Source organism: Phyllopteryx taeniolatus, chromosome 1, assembly GCF_024500385.1.
Source record: "Phyllopteryx taeniolatus isolate TA_2022b chromosome 1, UOR_Ptae_1.2, whole genome shotgun sequence".
Classification (NCBI taxonomy): Eukaryota; Metazoa; Chordata; class Actinopteri; order Syngnathiformes; family Syngnathidae; genus Phyllopteryx; species Phyllopteryx taeniolatus.
This window is the reverse complement of record NC_084502.1, coordinates 40524400-40541814: the sequence shown is the minus strand read 5'-3', so window position 1 is coordinate 40541814 and position 17415 is coordinate 40524400. Positions and strand designations below refer to the sequence as shown.

Sequence of the window (17415 nt, the reverse complement as noted above, 5' to 3'; positions counted from 1 at the left end):
TGTGTGATTGATGATGTGATTCTCTTTCTTTTAAAATTCTTTTTATTGATTTTAAAATGTCTGTGTTTTGTGAAACTTAAACACAAAACACACATATATCCACCCCCAAATCATTGAAAAAATTCAATTTTGACTGGACCCAGAAGCAGGCGGAGGCTGAGAGGTTTGTGATGAACGGTTTATTGAAAAAGGGTTTGGAGATGATCCTGATGATACATACTGGTGGGTTGTCGAGGCAGGGAACATGTGGCAGGTTGCGTGACCAGGCGGATGGCTTGGCGACGTGATGGAAGAAGTCACTCGGCGGGGAACACGGAAGGAGCACTGAGGACAAGGAAAAACACAGGTCAGGAGGATAGCGAGGACTGGCGTAGCTTACGTATAGGATCGAGAGCCATTGTACCACGGGAGAACGTTAATACTTTGGCGAGAGTTTCCGGGATCTGGCAGGCTTTTATGCAGGTGATGATGAGGGCTGGTTGATGACAGGTGCACGGCCGCGGTGGTGCTGATTACTGGCAAGAGAGAGAGAGAGGGCGAGAGGAATGCAAAGCGCCACCCAAGTGTCAACAAAAGACTGCAGGGCACAGCTCATGAAAGTACCCCCCTCTCAACAGACGCCCCCCTGGCGGAGGGGGCATGGCCGAAGGGCTAAGGGCGCAGGTGGAGACAGGCTTGAGTAGTGATACATGAAACGTTGTATAAATTTTTAGAGATTGCGGAAGTTTCAGTTGAACAGATGTGGGATTGATGATTTTTGGGATCAAGAAGGGACTAATAAAGCGCGGAGTGAGTTTGCAGGATTTCGTCTGGAGTAGGAGGTCACTGGAGGAAAGCCAAAAGGTTTGACCCATCTTGTACTCAGGCGTAGGGGAGCGACAAAGGTATGCGAGCCGCTTATTTTTCTCCGGGGACCTGATTAAGGCGTCCTTCCACACGGCTTGGACCCTCTTGAGGTGATCCCTCACCGTGGGGACCGCCACCGCCTGCTCCTGTTCCCTAAATAACGGAGGTTGGAAAACGTAGCAAGCCATGAACGGGGACATAACAGTGGCGGAGCTGGTGAGGGAGTTGTGGGTGTACTCAATCCACGGGAAGAATGAGCCCCATGAGGTGGGGTTGCGTGTGGCAACGCAGCGTAGGGCCGATTCTCGGGACCGATTTGCCCACTCTGTCTGGCCGTTGCTCTGTGGATGGTATCCCGACGACAAGCTGGCTGCTGCGCCCACCGCTTTACGGGCCTCCTTCCAGACAAGGGAGGAGAACTGTGGACCTCAGTCCGAAACAATATCGACGGGGTTTCCATGGAGTTTGAAAACATGTTGGACAAGGAGGTTAGCAGTTTCAGGTTCGGGTGTGAACAGTCAGTTCGGAGGTCCGGTCTTGGGATCCAGATGAGTCTTTTGAGCCTCTTTGACTACCTGTTCGACTTTCCAAGTGCCTGCTCCAACGAAGCACGAGGGAGGGAGGATGGCTTCTGGTTCTACAGGGCTGGCGGGGGGATGAGTACATTCGAGACAGGGCGTCAGGTTTGCTGTTGCGGGATCCAGGAGGGAAGGAGAGGCTGAAATTAAATCGGCTCAAGAAAGACGCCCCAGCGAGCTTGTTGGGAGTTAACGCATTGCCGACGTCATTCAAAAAATAAAAAGGCTTAAATGGAAATGAGCTGGCCACGTTGCCCGAAGGCTCCAGCATGCCTGCGACCATACGTGTTTGGCGGAACGGAGGTAGGAAAGGTTTTTGTGATCAGTCCAGATGATAAACATAATAATTCAGTCCCCTCATGCTAGTTCCTCCATTCTTCTAATGCCCAGATGATGGCCAACAGCTCTCGGTTGCCAATGTCGTAGTTCCGTTTGGCGGGCATAGACGACGGGAAAAGAAAGCACAGGGATGAAGTTTTTGGGAAGAGGTGTCCCGCCGCGAGAGAACGGCCTCCGCTCCCGTGTCCGAGGCGTCAACCTCCACCGCGAACTGGAGGGAGGGGTCGGGGTGTCGTAGGATGGGAGCACTGATGAAAAGGGTCTTAAACTGGTCGAAGGCTTGGGATGCAGCAGGGGTCCATTGAAACGGAGAGCTGGTGGCGGTAAGGCCAGTGAGAGGAATTGCGACTTTGCTGTAGTTCCGGATGAAGCAGCGGTAGAAATTGGCGAATCCAAGGAAAGGTAGCAATTGTCCTTTTGGCAATGATGTAGCCGAGGAAGTGTACGGAGGAGAGGTGGAATTCACATTTTTCGGGTTTGACATACAGGCGGTTTTCAAGGAGGCGCTGGAGGACTTGGCGTACATGACTGCGGTGTTCTTCGGGGGAGCGGGAGAAAATGAGGATATCATCAAAGTAAACAAAAACAAACCAGTTTAACATATCGCGGAGGACGTCATTGATGTAGGTTTGGAAGATAAGATTTTAGCAAATGGCTGCAATATAACAAAGAGTGAAAAATTTAAGGGGTTCTGAAAACTTTCCGTACCCACTGTATATATATATATATATATATATATATATATATATTATATATTATATATATAACTGTTTCAGTGCAAAGGCATACAGATCCACCATTCTGCAAGGCCATACAGCTGAACAGGACAGGTTTAAAAAAAAAAAGAGACTAAATTACCCGTAGGTGTGAATGTGAGTACGAATGGTTGTTTGTTTATATGTGCCCTCCGATTGGCTGGCAACCAGTTCAGGGTGTACCCCGCCTCTCACCCAGAGTCAGCTGGGATAGGCTCCAGCATCCCTGCGACCATAGCGAGGATAAGCGGTTCAGAAAATGGATGGATGTGTGCCACTGTATTCCGGTGTGTTTAATGATTTCATCTATCCATCTACTGTTAGGTCTTCACAGTGGTCGCTTTGTGTCCAGTGGTATCCAATTGATAGTTTCTGTGGTCCACCTTTTGTGGTCCACCTTTTGTCCACCTTCGGGCAACGTGGCCAGCCCATTTCCATTTAACCCTTTTTATTTTTTGAATGACGTCAGCAACTCGCGTCTGCTGTCTTATCCAACTGCATCTTTTCTTGTCGCGAATGCTTATTTTCAACATTTGGCGTTCCATGTTCCTTTGGGTTACACATAGTCTTTGTATAACTTTGGCATTTGTAGTCCAAGTTTCACTACCGTAAGTGAGGACTGGTAAAATACATTGCTCGAAAACTTTTCTTTTCAAGCAAATGGGAAGATTGTTCTTGATTATAACACTAAGCCTTCCATAAGCCTGCCAGGCAAGCTTTATGCGGGGTTCAACTTCAGTGCTTGTATTTCCATCCATTGTTACAAATTGGCCTAAATAGATGTAGTCGTTGATGGCGTCTAGGACATAGTCCTCCATTTTTTTTTATTGTGGACAGTAACGATTGAACATGACCTTCGTTTTGCTTTTGTTCATTTTCAGACCTGAGCGACGGCTTTCTAACTCTAATTCCTGACTACGACGCTGTAGTTGTTCAGCATCGTAGGACAATAAAATGATGTCGTCTGCAAAACGAAGATGGCTCAAATAAGCGCCGTTAATCTTTAGTCCTTCTTTTTCCCAATGAAGCTTTTTTAATATTTCTTCAAGGCAAGCTGTAAATAGCTTTGGAGACAGTGTGTCGCCTTGCCTGACCCCTTTTCCTAGACTTATTCGCAGTCTTTCATCATCAATTCGTATTGAACCTGACGAATCATTGTATATTGATTGTAGAATGTTGATATAGGTTGGCTCTATCCCTTGATTTACTAGCGCCTGCAGTATCAAAGTGGTGGTGACTGAGTCAAACGCTTTTTCATAGTCGATGAAGGCTACACACAGAGGCATTTCATACTCGTTGTGTCGTTCGATTATTTGTTTAACCGTCTGTATGTGGTGCATAGTATTAAAACCGCTACGAAAACCCGCTTGTTCTATCGGCTGTGATGATTCACTGAGTTTGATTCCAATTCGTTTGTCCAATATCGTTGCAAAGACTTTATAAATCGTTGAGAGCAGGCTTGTTGGGCGCTAATTTCTTAGGTCAATTTTATCGCCTGATTTATGTAGCAAAATGATTTCTGCGTCTTTCCATGTCGCCGGTACTTCTTGCAAGTCCAAGCAGCGTTGAAATAGTTTTACAAATATCTTATTAAGTACGTTCCCTCCTGCTTTAAGAATTTCAACAGCAATGTCATCCAGACCACAAGCTTTTCCGGACCACAAGCATTTTCAACCTCTTCATTCAGGATACATGGAAGTGGGTCTGCTTCTAGCTTTCCAGTAATCATTCGGTGGTGGTCACTGTATAGGTTTGTATACAATTCTTTAACAAATTTCTTCGCGGCTGTGACATATCGTTCCATCTTCCATTTTCAAACCAAAAATTATTTTCTTGTGGCAAATTAATGCACGTGTTACGTTTTTTCATTCCATGTCCCGCTTTCAAGCGTTTTCTGAACAAGCCGAACGTTGTAAGTTATCAATTCTTCTCGTATCTTTTTCCGAATCGTCTTGCACAATTCAACATATTCCATGTTGTTAATAATGATGGCCCTTTTCTTCATTTCTCGTCGCTTTTTCATTAAGTCCAGGGTAGGTTTAGATATTCCGCATGTTGTTGTCTTTCTCGTTGATGGCGCTTCTTTGTGTAAAATCCCGTTTACAATTTCGTCGTTGTGTGTTGACAGATCTGTGTCCTCCAGCGTTAGAAGAGCTTTAAAGTGATTAGCCAAACGTATTTGAAACTTGTCGCTTCTTTCTTGAATTAAGTTTAATTTGGTAAGCTTGCTCTTTAGAAGTTTATTTCGTTCAAGTTGGCAGTTGATTTGCATTTTGACCCGAACCAATCTGTGGTCACTTCCAATGTCAAATTTGTTTCGGGTGGCGCAATCCGTAAATACCCCTTTGTCGTTGGACAGGAAGTAGTCTATGATGCTAGTGTCACCTTTGGGGCTTATCCATGTCCACTTTCTGTTCCATTTCTTGTTAAAGAACGAATTGATAAAGTATAAGCCTTCTTGATCAGCAAATTCTATTAAGCGTTCTCCTCTTTCGTCTCTGATTCCATTCCGTAGGATCCAATTGATTTCTCACCAGTGTTAAGGCCAATCCTGGCGTTAAAGTCACCCATGACTATTCGAAATTTGTGCTTCGATTGACTTTAAAGACGAGATAAATCCTCGTAAAATGCTTCCACCTCATCGTCGGTGTGGCTGATGGTCGGCGCATATATTTGTACAAGTAACACTTTCTAATAGAGATGGTACATGTGGCGATTCTATCGGAAACACTTTTTATGCTGGTAACGTAATTGGTGATGCTTTTATTAATAATGAAACCAACTCCACCGTTATCCCAGCTATCTTCAGACGGGAGGCGGGGTACACCCTGAACCGGTCGAGATGTGGATACTAAATATATATATATATATATATATTAACCCTCACATGACCAAATGTAGATAAGTCTGTTTCCTCTGATCACAAGAGGTGGGAAAAGCTACGAGTTAAATTTTGATGAATTTTAAATTGCCATGTTTCTGAAACCTGCAGAACAGATCTCAGGAAAAAGTCCTCTTGTTTCAGGGATGTTAAAGATGCAGCTTACCCGTTAAATAATAGAAGCGTTTTTGTTGAATAATGTTACAGCAACATTTTCAAAGTCTGAGATCATGCACAGGGCTGTGTGAACACAGGAACTGTGAGAATGCAGTCGTAGCAAGACTGTTGGAAGCTTGTGTTGGGTGTATAAATCAGAACGCTGGCATCTGGTGGAATCCTCCCATCTCCAAAACCATCACAAACAGGAATAAAAAAATAAATAAATAAATAATGACTTGTTTGTCGAACCATTAACATTGCATCGTCAAAAAGGTAAGCCATCTTCAACACTTTAGATTGGTCAACATTTATGAAAATAACAGACCCACGCGAGGACTGACCAATAGTATAGATTTGTGGAAAAATATGAAATTGATGATAGGCAAAATGCACTACTGTTTATACTATTATCTTTGCATCTCTTCTATTGTTCTGCATTGGAGGCAAAATTGCCTTGTTTAACCTTAAAGGGAAGTTCGGAATTTTCAAACTTTTCACTTTATGTCATAACATGTAGAATGATGGTCTAAACTTTAGTCTTGGCAAATCAACTGCTTATTGTTCAATACAACATTTCGTACTGTTGGGTTTCAAATCAAGACAAACTGTTCTCAAAGTCTGGAGCTGTTAAGCTGACACAATTACACAGACACCAAGACATACATTGGGAATATTTCTGCAGAGTTCGTAAAATATCAAAACAGATATTTATCTTTGGTTAAAGAAACTTCGAATACGAGTCCACCGGTTTGCAGCAACTCTCAACCGCCAGCGGGTGTCGTCCGCGTCCCAGCAATGTTCCCAGCGGAGAGAGGATCTCCCAACCTTCTGGTCGCTCTATCAGTTCTGCACATCAAAAGGGTCTTTGATGACTGGAACCCAGATTTGTTGGTGAGCTGTTAATTAGTTTAAGGTCCGGGTGAGATAAATTAGGCATCCTTGTGGCCATCTTGCACAGCGGGGCGGCTTGGAAGAATTCAGTTTATCAAGTCGCTGACAACTGGGCCAGGGTGGGCATGACTTCGGTCATGGCGAGCGTGGCACGGGAGACTAGTTCTCGGCCTCCCTTCGCAAGGGAGGTCGCATGCTCTCGGAAAAAACTACGGGTTACAGAAACCGCAACTAATCAGAACCAGACCAGTACTAGTGAAACCGTGACAGTGGACGGAAACGCAACCCTACACAACATGACGCGACTGGGTGTAAGCCTTAGGGAAGCCCAATGGCCGACAAGCTCATTGGCAAAACCAAAAACAATCACGCGCGTAGGTTGCTGGAACGTGCGTACCATGTTTAAGACAGGAAAATCACCACAAATAGCGAGAGAGATGGACTGTGACAGAATAGACGTATTGGGAATCAGTGAAACAAGATGGACAGGAGCGAGACAGATTAAGATGGCAAATGGCAACAAGATCTACGCCGGTGAGGAGGAGCAACACCAATGGGCGTAGCAATAATGATGAACAGAGAAGCGCAATAGAGCCTGATGGGGTGGACACCTGTAAGCAACCAAGTGATCAGCGCAAGATTCTATTCACGTTTCAAGAAAATCACTATCATACAAGTGGATGCACCAACAAACGAGGCACCACACGAAGACAAATATGAATTATACCATCAACTACAAACAACGGTCAGTGAATGCAACAAAAACGACATATTAATTGTCATGGGGGACTTGAATGCAAAAGTCGGAAACGACAACAGAACAAGCTAGAGGTCATGGGAAGACAGAATGGGATCCAGAAACGATAGCGAAGAAAGACTATGTGACCATTGCGAAGTGAAAAGGCTTGTCATCACAGGAACTTGTTTCCCACACAAAGAAGTGTATAAAGTGACATGGGTATCTCCTGACGGAAGGACCAAGAATCAGATTGACCACTTGATGATACGGAAAGAGTGGAGACGGTTGGTCGAAGACACAAGAACATACCGCGGAGCAGACGTAGCCGGCAACCACTACCTGGTAGTGATGAGACTACGACTAAAGGTACACAAGAACCCAGACAGGAGCAAGGTCAAAGCGAAATTCGACACACAGAAGTTGGAAAGCGACGTTTCCGCACGAGATTCAGCATTAAACTACTCAACAGATTTGAAGTTCTAGAGGTAGCAGAAAACATAACAGAGGACTGTAAACAGATAGAGAAGGTGTACACAGAGACAGCAGACAAAGTTCTAGGACGGGTGAAAAAGAAGAGAAAACAATGGCTAAGCGATGACACCTGGCGGACAATAGACCAGAGGAGAAAAATCAACAGCAACAGTTCAGAGAGAGACAAAGGACAACTGAGTACATGTTAAAAGACAGAGGTTAAGCGGAAACTGAGAGAAGACAAAAGAAAGTGGATGGAAGAGGTCGCCGGACAGGCCGATAGGTATGCTGAGAAAGGGAGAACAAGAGAACTATATCAGGCGGCAAGAAAAATCACAAATAAGAAACGAACACAGACAGCAGCTGTCAAGAACAAGGACAGGGAGCTAGTGAAGGACAAAGAAGCAAGACTAGAAAGGTGGGCTGCGCACTTTGACGAAGTGCTGGTAAGAGACGCACCTGACAACCCTATACTAGATGATGAAATACCGGTAGCTGAGATTCGAGAGATGGACACCAGTGAAATAAGGGAGATGGAGGTCATGAGTGCTCGGAAGAAAACAAAGAGTAGAAAAGCTCCAGGCATTGATAAGATATCAGCAGAGCTATTCAAGGCAGATAGCGACATGGTCATGAAGGAGCTAACCAGGCAATACAGGAGGGTGCGGCAGGAGGAGCCGAACACCTGGAAAAAAGGTATCATCATCAAGTTACCAAAGAAAGGAGACCTGAAGGAGTGTAAAAATTGGAGAGGTGTAACGCTACTACCAGTGATGAACAAGATTATGGGACTAGTAATTATTTACAGGATACAGAATGGAGTCAACAGTGCCCTGAGGAAAGAACAGGCAGGATTCCGGAAGAAAAGGAGCACAGTAGAGCAGATATTTATCCTTTGCAACATCGTGGAGCAAGCGAACGAGTGGAGAACTACACTCTACACACACTTCATAGACTTTGAAAAAGCTTTTGATTCCGTCCACCGTCAAGGGCTGTGGAAGATAATGAAGAAAAACTGATAAAGATGGTAAAAATCATGTACGACGATTTTGAATGCATGGTGATGGGGAGCAGACCAGATGGTTCACGATAACAACAGGAGTCAAACAGGGCTGTGTAATGTCGTGCTTCCTATTCCTGATGGCAATTGATTGGGTAATGAGGCGAACAACAGAGGGACATAGGAACGGCATCAGGTGGGATGGCACGACTAGACTCGAAGACCTGGACTTTGCTGACGACATAGCACATATCGCCGAAGTATACCGACATCCAACAGAAGACCAACAGACTTGTAGAGAAGGCAGCAAGAATAGGTCTGAAGCTCAACGCAGCGAAGTGCAAAGTAATGAGAGCGAACGCAAGGCGACAAGACACCGTGAAGATCGGCAACACCGAGGTTGAAGACGTTGAGGAGTGCGTCTACCTTGGAGCCACTGTAAGAAAAGATGAAGGCAACACAGAAGACATCAATAGCAGATTGAACAAGGCCAGAGGAGAGTCCTTCAATCTCATGGAAATGTGGCAGACGTCAAGCATCGGGAGGAACACGAAACTCAAGCTGTTCAAGACACTAGTGCGCCCCGTACTCTTCTATGTGTGCGCAGCCTGGAAAGTAACAAAAACGGAAGAGAAACGAATGAACAGCTTCCAATTCATCTGCCTCAGAACAATCCTGAAGATTCGGTGCCCCGAAAGAGTGAGGAACGAGAGGATCGAAATGATCACAGGGGTCAACAAGATAAGCGACGCGATCCGCAGAAGAAGATGGAACTGGATTGGGCATGTCCTTCGAAGGGAAAGGAGTAACGATTGTGCAGATGCAATGGAATGGCAACCAGAAGGACGAAGAGCAACAGGACGCCCAAAAACAACGTACAGAAGAACAGCGGTAAAGGAAAGGAAGCAGGAGGGGTGGAACAGTTGGAACGAGGTCCGAGTCGCGGCGGAAGACGGCAAACTGGAAGACGAGAGTTGCGGCCTCATGGCACTCAGAGCTAAAAAAAAAAGTCATAATCAAGTCAAGTCATGATGACTGTTTTAAAAAATACGACCAGTGTTGCCACAGTTATCTTGAAAAAGTAACTTAGTTACTTTACTGATTACTTGATTTAAAAAGTAACTAAGTTATTAAAAAGTAACTTTTTAGTTACTTTCAGCAGCTGTCAAGTGGCAGGAATATCACTTATTCACAGTACAAAAAAAGCTTAACTGTACCCATTAGTTGGTCATGTACGCCGCACAAGTTACAGAATGATGTCATCAACATGAAAAAAATAACTTAAATACGTGTAGTTGACGCCACATTCAATGAGCACCTTAGAGCAGACTTGACATGCCAAATAGCCACCTAAATATAAACAAGCACACCATTGTCAGTACACCTCTTTAACGACTCTTAACTGATAGACAGACAGACAGAAAGAGACTGTATAGCAACTCTGCCGATTGTGTGGGGGTCCATGAAGGCAACTGTGTGTGTGTACGCGTGCGTGTGTGTGCGCATAGGGTACAACGAACCTTAGTATTGTCCTCTTTAGAGGAACTTGAAGTCGTGACTGTATTTCCAGTTCGAGTATGCCAATCCCTCGTCCGCGTCCATTGTGTTCGCGCCGGTGGCTGCTGGGGTACACGTGAGTTGACGATGTGCGGAAAACGTGCGACACGTCACGTGACGTCATTGCCCCAGACGGCTCCGTTGATAAATATTTCGCCTTTTTTCGATATTGCAGTTAGTCGTTGTGTGCATTTTAGTTATGAATAGTTAAGAATAAAGTGTGTTTCATCTGTTTTATTAGTCATTACTAAAACAAAGGCTGAAAATTGGGCTACACTTATGACATGCACCGTGACTGAATCAAGTGTCTTGGTTATTGACTTATCTCATGTTCCCAAGCGCTGTAGTTGGTTAATGACAAATATTTATTACCTTGTTGCAAATAGCATATTATTATTATTATTATTATTATTATTATTATTATTATTCAAAAGCATATTAAGCTTTGGTTCTTGTGAATAAAAAAGTAACTATAGGAATATAAATCAAAGTAACTGTAATATGACTACTGTAAAGTAAAAAGTAACATCTTACATTACTTACGACGTCACTGGGCAACATGTTACCGGCGTCACTGAATATGACAAAAGTGATTTTTTTAAAATTGCAAACCCCTGTTAATGGTTACACATTTCATCACTTATTTTTGGGCTTGTATATTTATAGTTGGGTCTCTGGAGTGCCTGCCCCACCCTGGAAGTGTTAAATGAAACCAAGTAAATCTTTAGTTATCTGCCTATTTCTGCAAATGTGATTTTGAGCAAGCTGGCACTTAAGAGGGTATCTGTGTTTGACGATGTGTCAATAGTCTAGTCAGTAATAGTCAGTATAGTCTATGAACTGCTGCCGCCACGAGTTAAAATGCTTTCATTGTCTTTGGTGGCCCGGGCTTTTTTTCCCCACACTCTGGGCTCTTCTTCGAGTAGAAGCAAGTAGTCGGCCGCAGTGCACACTCACCGCTGAGAGACGAGGACAAGAAGATGGCCTAACGCCAGCCTGAAGGCACACAGGGTTTGCTCACTTGTATGAAACAGGACCTGATTTTAGCAAGACAAGAAATATGATGTGTAAAGTGTAATCCAATCCTTGATCCCTGGGATATTTTGAAGAAAGCATGCCCAAAAAAATGTTAAGACAACACTGTTTTCAATTTTGTAAAAAAATAAATAAATAATAAAATACCCAAAAAGCACATCTCCTTTAAAGAAAGCTCCCTAAAGGCATCCTCAGAGGAATTTAATGAGGAAGAATTTGACTCAAACCTGTCAAACACCTTCAGGATGAACTTGAACAGAGATTGTGAGCCTTCAGGCCTTCATTGGTCCACCCTCTGTGACCTTTTGACCTCACAATGGTCTGAATGTACAAGACAGCACACTACGGCAGCTCCAAGAGAGTCTTCCCAGAATAGCGGAGGATGTTTAAGCTCTGTCCATTACCTACTGTATGTCCATTTGGTGTAAGCACAGCGTTAAATTATTTGACGTAAACATAATAACTGTAAAAACACCAGCTGCCACCAGTTTCTACCCGTGCAGTGAAGGTCAAATACATTAGGAAGAGACGTAGCTAAGAGCTTCAGATGACGTCAGCCTCTGATGAGCTGTCACTGCAGAGATGTCGACAGTATACAGCGCCACTGGTGGCTGCGCATTCAACTTCTATAAGGCACCTTCGTAGCTGTTAAGGAAACCAACCTTTGTATTCAATTACCTTTGAGAATGTTCTCAACGCACTTCTTTGTATGGGGTTATTTTTGTGTCCTGAAACAGAATGAAACCCAGAGCATGGAGCACAGTTCAGCATATTTATGAGAAGTTCAGTTGCAATTAAAGACCATATGCTCCCAGTTTGTTTCTAAAGCATGCACATGCCAATCATGTCAATGCAATGCATTAAAACCCAGGGTGTATTTTGCACAGAATATTGATATTTACAATAAAATGGCAACATTCATATGATCTGTTTCTGAAAGACCTTTTGATTATTAGTTATGTTAGGCGGGTGGATTCGGCTATCTGCTCTTTGGTGAGTCCATGAGAATGCCGTATTTTTACAATAGCACACGGGGTAATCACAGCGAAGGGCTTCAGTCGATGCGTTTACAGCGACGACTCCCCTTTGATACATGGCAGAAATGGCCAGAAATGTATGAGCTCCTTTTGATGAAAGGAATCTTCCCGGGGCTGACCATAATACCGAGGGTGAACTGGGATATTTGGCTCCCCCGCGCAGTTACTGGCTGGCATTTAAGGTGGAAGAATAGCGCCTGGTGGCTCGCACAAGACAAATATCAAAGGCATTTCACTGAATTACTGAATCAATACCATGATTATATCTGTGACTTATTGTGATTAATTATAAAATATATAATAAGGGGGGAAACCAAGAAGATTAGATGATGCCATTATAGGAGAACAGAAACAAAGCCTCTAATTTTGTGACATACTTCACACTGCGTCCATCATTGGACAGCAATAATAACTAATAATATGCTTCATAATGCTAGGTTGGAATGAGGAGAGTAGTATGAGAAGGTCCTCCTCAGGAAACATAGAATGTCCGCAGCCTCCTCAAATTTCAGAAATTTCAAGTCGGAGCTATTTTCCATATCACAGTAGATCTGACACGGTAATCACAGTGCACCGTGCATATACTGCTGATTTTTGTATTACCACCTCAACACTGTATGTGAATCAGGGGCGTGCAGACCTTTCGAGTGGCCGGTGCTCAAAGTTAAAAGGGGGGCACATGGAATAAGAATTTGAAACGCCGTAGCATAGCATAGCAGGCTGTTCATGAAAACAGAATAAGAAAAGACACTTGCCATAAGGACACCAGGAATGGAAGTTTCTAGCAAAGGTGCGCACCATTTGCTTAGTTGAACCCACCAATTATTATTTTGTGCACAAATTACACCAATTTTGTGGTCATATATTAGCATTTTGTGTACATGTCACAACTATATTGTGGCCAAAATAAAATTCCCACGTCATGCCTGGAGCCCTGTACAAGTTAGTGGATATATTCTCTATAAGTGTTTTTTTTTTCTATAAAACACAATTGAGAAATTGATTTTAGAAGGTGGTCCACCTCAAATTCTCCATCCACGGCATAGCATTGCTTCTCTGCCCTCAGTTACTTTGTTATTATATAGATTTTGTGTATTTGTTAGGCACATTAATTAAGCACCTTGTGCAGGACAGGAAATGAAATATCTCAACAATACATTCGTAACACTCCAGCTGTCCACTGAATTTACCAAACCATCATCATAAAAGGAAAATGGAAACTTCTATTGTGTTAAAATACAATAAAGTTAAATCTGGCCAGATAATTAACTATCCAATGATGACACAAGATGGAAAGGAAGCGAAAAGGAATTGAGCAACTTTTGAAATATAAATTAAGATTTTAAATCCTCAGATTTTTAGACAACTTTCTGATTCCTTAGTCCTCTGTCAAAGCAAACAAGTTACCTTTGTGTTTTAAGCAAAACAAGACCTTTATCGACTTCAGCTTTTGGAAAAGTGATCAATATTATTGCCTATTTTCTGACATGTTTGGAATCAAACACTAACCTAGTCATTCCCAACGAGTGGCCGGTCTGCCCAATTTGAAATCCTAAGGCCCACCAAAACCTTAAATCGAAACTCTGATCAAGATATAAGGCTAGGATTAATACTTTTCTTAACAATGTTCCATAAATATGTGCAAAGCAGTGAGTGGCTTTGTTTATAACATTCAGATAGCTAGCAAGCAAGCTAATACACTGTAGGGCTCTCCTTTGACTTTATGACACATAGTGTATCAAAATCCTAACTTTTGATTTGGAAGGTCTGGACTGGAGTACCATCGAGTCACACAAACATCTACTTGTGCTGAACTTTTCACCGACTCACTCCACATTATCCCCTCCTACTGATTTGGCATACATTGTCTACATAAGGCACGGTGGGCGACTGGTTAGAGCGTCAGCCTCACAGTTCTGAGGACCCGGGTTCAATCCCTGGCCCCGCCTGTGTGGAGTTTGCATGTTCTCCCCGTGCCTGCATGGGTTTTCTCCGGGCACTCCGGTTTCCTCCCACATCCCAAAAACATGCATGGTAGGTTGATTGAAAACTCTAAATTGCCCCTCGGTGTGAATGTGAGTGCAAATGGTTGTTTGTTTATGTGTGCCCTGCGATTGGCTGGCAACCAGTTCAGGGTGTACCCTGCCTCCTGCCCGATCATAGCTGGGATAGGCTCCAGCACGCCCGTGACCCTAGTGAGGAGAAGCGGCTCAGAAAATGGATGGATGGATGTCTACATCAGCATGTAAAACTTAATCAACTTACATGGCTATTTTTGTTCAACATTTGATCGGTCTGATTGTTCGCATGTGAACCACGGCATACAGTGCTTTCAAGCGTAGCTCGGAAATGCATGCAATACCATGTTAACAAGAATTTTAATTGTTTTAATGGCTATAAAATTGTGTTTGTGTGTATGAGTGATGGGTACCAGGGGACCTATTCAGTGGCGTCTTGTTTTCTTGCGCTGTTATGGCGCTTCTGATTCTGGTGAAACTTGTGGAACTTTTGTCTGATAAGTATAAATCTCATTGGTGGATGAGCAGCTCATGTGGGCACGTGGAGAGACTCGCCATAGCCCCTCCCCTCTCACATGCATTATCTCTCTCTATTCAAACGTGTAGAACTTTATTAATTCCTTATTAAATTAAAACTTAAAGTTTTTTTTTCTACACGGTCACATCACATTTTTTTTATGAAAGGCCCAAGAAAAGGGGGGGGAGGGGATGACAAAGGGGCACCTTGGGCATTAAGGGCAAAAGGGCACGTGCCCTCGAGCACCTAAAGCCCCCCCCCCCTCTGCACGCCCCTGATGTGAATCATTTTAATATTAGCCCTCATGACCAAAATGATTTTAAGAACTAAAAATGGATCAAGTTTTGACTTTCGCATAGAAGACATCAGCTGAGCTAATTTAGAGTACGGTAAGTTTTTCTCGAGCTTCTTGACAACAGTATGGAGAGACATCCATCCATCCAATTTCCGTACTGCTTATCCTCACTAGGGTCACGTGTGTGCTGGAGCCTATCCCAGCTGACTCGGGGCGAGAGGCTGGGTACACCCTGAACTGGTCGCCAGCCAATCGCAGGGGACCTTCAATTTACCTACCATGCAAACTCCACACAGGCGAGGCCGGATTTGAACCCAGTTCCTTAAAACTGTGAGGCAGATGTGCTAACCAGTCGTCCACCATGCCGCCTGTATGGAGAGCAACGGAGCAAAATATTTGCATCGGGGTGTGTGAGAAAGTCTGTTCTACCCGGAGGAAATTGAACTACCTGAATAAGTGTTTTATTACTCCATACTGGGAACTTTACATGACTGACCTCTGAGCAGGCAAAATGCCAGAAAATGACATACAGAAATTTATATTTACATCTCTAAATGATTCTCTAGTTTAGGTGGTAGTGATTATGAAATGATCAAATCATGTTTGATTTTATTCCACACATCCCTTTGTGAAGGTATGAGATCCGAGACGTGCATCTCGTGGAGGAGAGCGTTTTGGAGAGCCTGAAGGTCAAAGCTGACTTCCACAACTTCAAGCCGCGACCTTTCAACATGTTGGAATTCTACGACCGCACCGGCCACGACATCAATGACATGCTGCTCTCTTGTCACTTCCACGGCACCGAGTGCAGAGCGGAGGACTTCAAAGTGGTACGTTCATATATATGTTTAAACTCCCATTTTGATGGTTTTTTTTTTTGTAGTAGTGGTAACATTAGATGCATTAAGAGGTTCAACAATTAATTTATTTTATTACTTATATTAATTAATCAATTATCAAATTAATTAACAACTATTTTGATAATTGATTAATTAATTAACAACTATTTTAGAGACCTTAAAATTGTCCAAATCCTCTCATTTCAGCCTCTCAACTGTAAATATTCTCAGATTTATGTAGTTCTCCATGAAAGCAGACTGATTATCTTTGTATTTAATTAAGCTTTACACGATCAGGATTTTTGGGGCCGATCACCGATCAGCGAGTTTAAAAAACCGACAACCAATCACCGATCCGATCACAAGATGGAGCAATGTGTTTAATATTTAAATGACTTCATTTGCTGTACATACTTGTGTACTGTATACTTAGTATCTTCTAAAATATTCTCTAGCATTTTAGACAAAAGGTAAAACAATGACCTCTAGGGGGCATTCAAGGATTGGCCACTGACACAAGTTTAAGTTTTCAGTCAGGTCAAACCAACATTAAAACATGACAAAAATAATGTGGTGCTAACTTAGTGTAATTAAATTACTTTATTGTAATTAAATTACTTCGCACACACCAAAACTTTAGCGCATGATTCAACAGAATGCCGGTATGTTTACTACAATCGTTAGTGCTAGCACTAGCTTGTTAGGCTACAGAACGTTTTGTTGCCTACTTGCGAGCCGTATCGTATTAAAAGTAGGTGAACATACCTCAAGCAATCCTAGAATGAACGTCCTCTCCCGAGCACCGCTGCTCACCACCACATTTTTCCTTATTTTATTATTTTTTCCCCCCACACAATAAATTGCACGCTCTATTTTGTTGTCGTCGCCATTGTAACGAGTGTATCCGGTCGCGTTTGAGTTGACAAGATAAAGCCCAGTGATCGCAAAAGACGGGATGCGGTTGTATCCGAATACACGATTTTATTGCAGTAGTCTGAATAACCCTCAATTATTATACCACAGCGGAAGCTTAAAAACTCCACTGTGACACAGTAAAAATGTTCCGGCATGAAAGGGATACAGATTTTCCATTCTTCTTGACCTAACAGCCGAACAGGACAAAAAAAAAGGAATACAAGATTTTATTGCAGTAGTCTGACAAAGTGCAATCGTGAAAGAGCTAATTTGTCTTGTAGTCTGATCCACGCATTACGTGTTGTCTGTCTCAGACCGCCGACATATATTTTTTTAAATAACTTTATTGGTGGTCAGATTTTTACAGTACTACGTCGAAAGACACGCGACAAGGCTAAAAATAAACCAGCTTTTGGATTCAAATATACTGTCCACGATGGCGACGAGGAGTAAATGTATTTTTCGGAGCCGATCAATGAAGGCGAATTATGACATTAAAGCCGATCAGCATAAAATGCTGATTATCGGCCGATACCGATCAAG

General features: G+C 43.1%; 1 protein-coding gene and 1 long non-coding RNA gene across 2 annotated transcripts in view; one reads left to right on the top strand and one right to left on the bottom strand.

Annotated features, from left to right (window-relative positions):
* Positions 1-17415, top strand: part of LOC133488033 (acid-sensing ion channel 1A-like) — a 66752-nt gene that overhangs the window by 1538 nt on the left and 47799 nt on the right. Inside the window, exon 2 of the mRNA XM_061795438.1 lies at positions 15753-15948. Coding sequence (XP_061651422.1) covers positions 15753-15948 — 196 coding nt within the window. The remainder of the gene's footprint in view (positions 1-15752; positions 15949-17415) is intronic.
* LOC133488042 (uncharacterized) lies at positions 165-10272 on the bottom strand. Its single transcript, XR_009791539.1, has 3 exons — positions 10180-10272; positions 423-515; positions 165-324 (listed from the first exon to the last, which is right to left on the bottom strand). It is a non-coding gene; the product is annotated as an uncharacterized LOC133488042 (long non-coding RNA).